Source organism: Carlito syrichta, unplaced genomic scaffold, assembly GCF_000164805.1.
Source record: "Carlito syrichta isolate Samal-C Ts95f unplaced genomic scaffold, Tarsius_syrichta-2.0.1 Scaffold311915, whole genome shotgun sequence".
Taxonomy (NCBI): domain Eukaryota; kingdom Metazoa; phylum Chordata; class Mammalia; order Primates; family Tarsiidae; genus Carlito; species Carlito syrichta.
In genome coordinates, this window is record NW_007256011.1 from 177,795 (window position 1) to 184,961 (window position 7,167).

Genomic DNA, 7,167 nt, shown 5'->3' on the forward strand with positions numbered 1-7,167 from the left:
TCAGGTAATTCACTCACCTCAGCCTCCCAAAGGCGCGGGATTACAGGCTGAGCCACCGAGCCCAGCTGGGCCTGACCTCTTAAACGCCCCAAGGAATGTTTGGATCTTGATAAGGATCACAGCCATAGGCTAAGGAGTGCTCTTGAGTGTGCACTGAAGCCCCCAGGTGGAGGGGGGGGGAAAGGGGAGGAGGGTGCACCTGCATGTTGGAAATGCAGAGTCCAGAGCCTTTCCCCAGCTGATTCTGCTCAAATCAGCCACTTTGGTCTGCTCAGGCTGCTACAACAGATGCCACAGGCTGGGTAGCACAGTGAGACCTTGTCTCAAAAAAAATTTCAAAAACTAGCTGGGCATGGTGGTGTGCCCCTGTAATCCCAGCTACTTGGGAGGCTGAGATGGAGGGATCACTTAAACTCAGGAGTTGGAGACTGTGGTGAACCATGATCGTGCCCCTGTACTCCAGCCTGGATGACAGAATGAGACCCCAACTCAAAAGAGCAAAGAAAAGAAATAGCCTCAGAGAAGAATCAGGCCAGAAGGGAAGTGACCCAAGTGCTGCCATACCAGGAATCCCAGCCCTCTGCCCTTGTATCCCTTCCTCGGGGCTTCTCTGGGTAGTCAGGTGACCATCTCACCTTTGCCCTTCCCTGCCCGGCAGGTGATTCTCGGAAAACTGTACGAAACCCGGAGCAGCCAGCTGAGGAAGTACAAGCCACCGGCAAAGCTGGGGGCCCTGTGGCATATGCCTCACTTCCAGAAGGTCAGTGCTACCTGCCTCGTCCTGCACCGAGGGCTGGCCACCGCTCACCTTGTCCGGTCTTCACCTGCTGTCCAGGAGCTCTGTGGGCTTATACCCATTGATTAGCACAACCACAGCAATAACAATAGCAAGGACTAACATTTTGGCGTGGTGTGGTGGCTCACACCCGTAACCCCAGCATTTTGGGAGACTGAGGTGGGAGGATCGCCTGAGGCCAGGAGTTCAAGACCAGCCTGGGCAACATAGTGAGAGCCTAACTCTACAAAAATAAAACAATAACAGTAATAACTAACTTTTTTTAGCACTTCTGAAGTGCTAGGGGTTGAGCCCCACTTACGTCAACTCAGGGCTGCCTCACGGTCACCAGAAGGGGTAGCTGCCGTTGTCCCATTCTGTAGAAGGAAAAACATAAATGTGGCAAAGCGTCAGAGCCTTGGGCTGAACCCAAACCGTCTGGCTGCAGACCTGGGTGGCCGTCCACATGGCGTGGCGGCTGTCTGGGCCAAACCTCCCTTCAGTGATGGAGTTGCCAATGCCATGTCTGCATAGGGAACTTGGGGGTGCAAGACAGTGCACACCCATCAGCCGTAAGCCTCCCACGGGGTGGTATGTCTGGGGAGAGGGGAACAAACATCTCCTGAGGACTGGAGCAGGTGCGTGACATGCCCTCTGATTGACCCACATAAGGACCCAGGGAACGGGTCCTGAACTGAATGGGTGTTCATTCAGCCATGTCGCCCACGGCACCCAGACAGAGATTCATCTCAAGTAGCTTTTTTTGAGTTGGAGTCCCACTCTGTCACCCAGGCTGAAGTGCAGTGGCACCGTCATGGCTCACTGCAGCCTCGATCTCCTGGGCTCAGGTGATCCTTCCGCCTCAGCCTCCCGAGTCGCTGGAAACACAGGTGTGCACCACCACACCCGGCTAATTTTTTGATTTATTGTAAAGACAAGTTCTTGCCAAGTTGCCCTGGCTGGTCTCGAACCCCTGGGCTCAGGCAATCCTCCCGCCTCGGTCTCCCTAAGTGCTGAGGTTACAGGCATGAGCCACCACGTCCAGCCTACAGTAACTTCTAGCAGGGAAAGAATGAGGTAAGAGCCAGGGTGTCACACAGTGAAAGGGAAACGGGAGATTTGGGAACAGTGACTCCAGGATGGGGAAAGGGGGAAGGCGCATGTGCCCAGTTTGGGCAGAGGGAGCCTTTGTAGGAGGCCACAGGGGACTTGCCTGGCCCTGCCAAGAAAACTGCACAAAGCCACATCCGCGGCCAGCCTGGCCGGCTGCTGCACTGCATCCAACTGCAATTTAGACAGTGCAGGGGCCGGTGCCTTCCTGAGCCTAATGCACTCGAACAAGCTGCTGAGCTTTGCCCGAGAAAGCTGCTCTGCCTCCCCCCGACGCGGCCTCTGATGTCCTGCCCAAGTGGCCTCCGCCAGCATATGTCAGTGGCCATGCGCCCTGCCGCCCGTCAGCCAAGGCCCCGCGCGCAGCAAATGGCAGGGAGGAGCGGGACCGAGCACCGCCGCTCAGGGGGTGGCGGGTGACACCACCACACTGCACCTTTCTAAGTGCTACTCGTGTCTAGTTTCTCTGTCGTTCTCAATTTCCTACCTTCACAGGCCACCTCCCTTTTTCCTTCTCCGCCCTCCCTCTGCCTCTCTCTGCCTCTCTGTCTCTCTGCGTATCTCTCCTCTCTTCCTACCCCCTCCCTCTCTCCCTCCCTCTTTTTTATTTCTCTCCCTCCCTCTCTCCCTTCTTCCCTTTCTCTCTTTCCCTCCCTTTCTTTCTCCCCTCCCCCCATCTCTCTCTCTCCTGTCTTTCTGCCTCTCTCTGTCTTTCTCTCTCTCTCTCTTTGTCTCTCTCTCTCTGTCTTTCTGTCTCTCTCTCTCTTTCTGTCTCTCTCTCTGTCTTTCTGTCTCTCTCTCTCTGTGTCTTTCTGTCTCTCTCTCTCTCTCTCTCTCTCTCTCTCGCTCTCTCTGTAGAGTCCATCCCTGGCCCCTAGCTGTTACCATTCCTCCCCACTATCTTCTCTCCAATGATCCCTGCTTCCCTGCTGTCCACGGGGATGCTAGCTGAGAGAGACCAGGACCCATCACCCCATGGGCTGCCCTCCAAGGCACTCTGCTCCATGTGACTCACAGCCCCCTAAGCCTCTTCATCTCTGACTTAGAGTTCAAGGCCATGGACACAGGAGGCTCAGGTGGTCTCCTCCAGCAGAGTGAAGACAGGGTCTCTTCCCACCCCGACTCTCCATCCCGGGTAACACCAATGCCCCTGGATCCCACAGGCCCTGCCCAGGCAGAAGTGCAAAGGCAGACATAAATGAAGGAGCATCTATTTTCAAGAAGGGATTTGTTGGTCAGGCATGGTAGCTCTCATCTATAATCTTAACACTTTAAAAATGATACCTGCACACGCATGTTTGTTGCAGCTCTGTTCACAATAGTAAAAGCATGGAACCAACCATGCCGCCCATCGAAGCTGGACTGGATTTAAAAAACATGGTACATCCCGGGCTGGGTGGCTCAACCTGTAATCCCACGCCTTTGGGAGGCTGAAGTGAGTGGATTGCCTGAGCCTGCGGGTTCAAGACCTGCCTGGGCAGCAAGACCTCATCTTTACAATAAATCAAAAAATCAGCCGGGCATGGTAGTGCATGCCTGTAATTCCGGCTACTTGAAAGGCTGAGGCAGAAGGTTCGCCGGAGCCCAGCAGGTCGAGGCTGCGGTGGCCGGGAGCGGCCACTGCACTCCAGTCTGGGTGACAGAGTGAGACTCCAACTCAAAACAAACAAACAAAATGGTACATATACACAATGGAATATTATGCAGTCATAAATAAGGACAAACTTTGCAGCAACTTGGATGGATTTAGAGCCTATCATACTCAGTGATCTATCACCAAATCAAAGAACAGATATGTTCTCACTCATAAGCAGACCTTGAACAATTATCATAATACTGTAAGAAAGGAATTGGCAGTAGTGGGAAACTGCCAGGGGAAGTGGGAGCGGTGGGATTGGCAGTTGAGGGAAACTGCCAGGGGAGGGAGGGGCACGCCTCATCAACAAGGGTACCTGCATAATGAATGTTTGTATACCCAACTCTGAATTGTACCCCATATCCTTCAAATAAAAAAATAAAAATCCTAACACTTTTAGAGGCCGAGGCAGGAGGATTACTTGAGCCCAGATTGAGGGGCATAGCGAGACTTTGTCTCTACAAAAAATAAAAATAAATTAGTCGGGTGTGATGGCACAGGCCTGTAGTCCCAGTTACTCAGGAGGCCGAGGCAGGAGGATCACCTGAACCCAGGAGGTTGAGGCTGCTGTGAGCTGTGATCGTGTCACTACACTCCTGCCTGGACAACAGAGTGAGACACTGATTCAAAAAAAAAAAAAAAAAAAGAAGGAATTTGTCTGAGCTGGCCATGGGCCTTCCCATTTTAGACTGTTGTTTTAAAATACTATTCTGAACAGTAGCAAGTCTGCCGTGAAGACCTTTTATTTGGTGCCAGGTGCCATGCAAAGTCATTTATGTGTATTATTAATACTTCTTCCATCCTCAGAACAAGTATCCTGCCTTGAAGGTACAGATGAGAGGCTTTCTTTCCTCCTTTCTCTCCTTCCTTCCTTCCTTCCTTGAGTTGAGGTCTCACTCTGTCGCCCAGGTTGGAGTGCAGTGGCATGATCACAGCTCACCGCGGCTTTAGCCACCCAGGCTCAGGCCTGCTTTGTGAGACTGTTCATGGGATTCTGGGAGTTAAAGCTGTAGGCTGTCACCCCATCCTATCAGCCAGAAACCTGAAGTCAAGGGGAATACCTACCTTTATGAGTATCACCCTCAGTCCCCTCCCTCTCAGGAAGTAACACCATCAAAAAGTATTTATCATGGTCAGGTGTGATGGCTCAGGCCTATAATCCCAGCACTTTGGAAGGCTGAGGTGGGAGGATTGCTTGAGCCCAGGAGTTGGAGACCAGCCTGGACAACATAGCGAGACTCATCTCTAAAAAAAAAAAAAAAAATTAGCTGGGTATGGTGGCGTGCATCAGTAGTTAACTACAAGGGAGGCTGAGACAGGAGGACTGCCTGAGCCCAGGAGGTCGAGGCTGCGGTAACCATGACTGTCCCACTGCACTCCAGCCTGAGCCACAGAGTGAGACCCCAACTCAAAAAAAAAAGTATTTATTGAGCCCTCACTATGTGACAAGTGCTGAAGGTGCATTTTCTCATAGACAACATGTCCGCATTCTATTGCCGTGAAAACTGTGGCTCAGAGAGGCAGGAAGTGGACCCTGGGTCCAACCTGGGACCACTTAGCCCCCAGGCCTCCCAAGGACTCCTTTCTTCTCCAGGTCCCCCACCACCACCTTTCTCCCCCTGGGTAGCACTTACCAACTTTGCATTAATTAACTAACTGGGCAATTTTTTCATCTTCCCAGTAAAATGTGAGCCCACAAGGACCATGCCTGTCAGTCCTCACCTTATCCCCAGAGCCCAGCAGGGTATCTGCCTGGTACAGAGCAGGGGGTCAGTAAGTGCCTGTGTAATAAATGAATGAGTGATCGAAAGAATGACCAACAGTACAGCCCAGAATGATGGAAACATTTATTTATTTTTTTCAATGTTTATATATTCTTTGTTAGAGTCTTACTCTGTCACTCAGGCTGGAGCTCAGTGACATAGTCAAGGCTCATTGCAGCCTCGACCTCCTGGGCTCAAGCAACCCTCCTGCCTCAGCCTCCCCAGTAAGTAGGACTACCGGCATGCACCACCATGCCCAGCTAATTTTTTTGATTTTTTTTGTAGAGATGAGGTCTCGTTATGTCACCCAGGTTGGTCTCGAACTCCCAGACTCATGCAATCCTCATGCCTCAGCCTCCCAAAGTGTCGTGATTACAGGCATGAGCCCGGCCACGCCCGGCCAAGACAGAAGAATCTAAAAGCCTTTCACGGCCCTGATGGAACCGTCCTCCTCCCCTTCCCAGCCCAAGTACCCAGGCACCCACCACCCCTCACAGCCGCCACCCGGGTCTAACTCAGAAGCCTGGGCCAGCGGCCGGGGTCGCTCCTCCCGCGACGGAGCTGCTGTCTGCGATGTCTGTCGTGTGCGAGGCCCCAGGAGGGTCTTTGTCTGTGCCGCTGATCTGCTGCCCCCACCCTGGCCCCATTATGAAGGGAAAAACGCTTCCAAAAAAGTTGAACCTGTCACGGTGATGGATAACCTAAATGGACTCTCCCAGCTCACGAACAGATGTCGAGGCTGAACTCTGTCAGAAATAATTAAACACCTTTCACATGGAAAAGCAGCAGGCAGGGCGCGGCTTTCTGCACCAACACAGCCAGCCACGAGGGGGCTGCCCTGCTGGAGGGGCTGCCGAGACCCCCACCCCGGCACGACGAGGGCCACTTGCGGGGCCTGCGCTTCCTGCTGGTCTGTGCCACCAGCAACTGCCACCTGTGGCCGATACCCGGGAGGGGGGTCAGCCAGCAACCGGCAAGGCTCCTTCCTGCAGGGGCATTTATGCTGTGCTGACCCAGTGGAGAGGCCTGGGCTCTTCGGGGCTCAGTTTCCAATCATCTGAAAATGAGGGCATGACTAGTTCTCAAGGGTCCCTTCCAATCCAAGAAGCCGTGTGTGTGCGTGTGTGTGTGTGATTCCAAGTTGACTGGACAAGGAGCCGTGTGGGAGGGGCCAGGGGCTCTTGGACATGCAGACCCCAAATCCAGAGTGAACCGGTAGGGGCAGCTCAGACTCTTCCTCGCGTTCGCATGTTGGGAATGGGACATGGATTCCCTGTCTCCCATCCCTAAGCACAGGGATCCCTGGGCTCTCTGTGCCCCAGGCCATAGGGCTCCCTCCTGCCCTTTGGCAAGGCGTGCTAGGGTCTGCAGGGCACAGACCGAGGCCAACAGGGACAGCAGTATAGTAAGTCTGTGTGTGTGTGCGCATGTGTGTGTGTGTGTGTGACTCCAGGGTTGTCCAGCCTGGGCTCAAACGGTGATCATGCCACTCCCCGTCAAGTGGTTTTACCCAAGATTCACTTCCTCTTCTGTGAAATGGGCCACTGATGCTCCCTGGCAGGGATGCTGGGAGGATTTGATGAGAACACGTGTGAATCATGTTGAACAGCGCGCCTGGCCCACGCCGCCCGGCTGTAAATGGCAGCTGTCATGCAGATGGTCGTGGAGATCATTCACTCATTCACACACACACAAATCTTTCCCATGAGCACCTTGGTGTCAGGGCTTGCTGTCAGAACTGATGATCTGAGCAGGGTTCAGTAGTTCAACCCGTAATCCCAGCGCTTTGGGAGGCTGAGGTGAGTGAGTGGATTGCCTGAGCCCGTGGGTTTGAGACCCGCCTGGGCAGGCGAGACCTCATCTCTACAATAAAATAAAAAAAA

The 7,167-nt window shown here is 53.4% G+C and overlaps 1 protein-coding gene across 1 annotated transcript in view; it reads left to right on the top strand.

Moving 5' to 3' along the window:
• CFAP77 (cilia and flagella associated protein 77) overlaps nt 1–7,167 on the top strand; it is a 174,877-nt gene that overhangs the window by 143,947 nt on the left and 23,763 nt on the right. Inside the window, exon 8 of the mRNA XM_021718203.1 lies at nt 659–760. Coding sequence (XP_021573878.1) covers nt 659–760 — 102 coding nt within the window. The remainder of the gene's footprint in view (nt 1–658; nt 761–7,167) is intronic.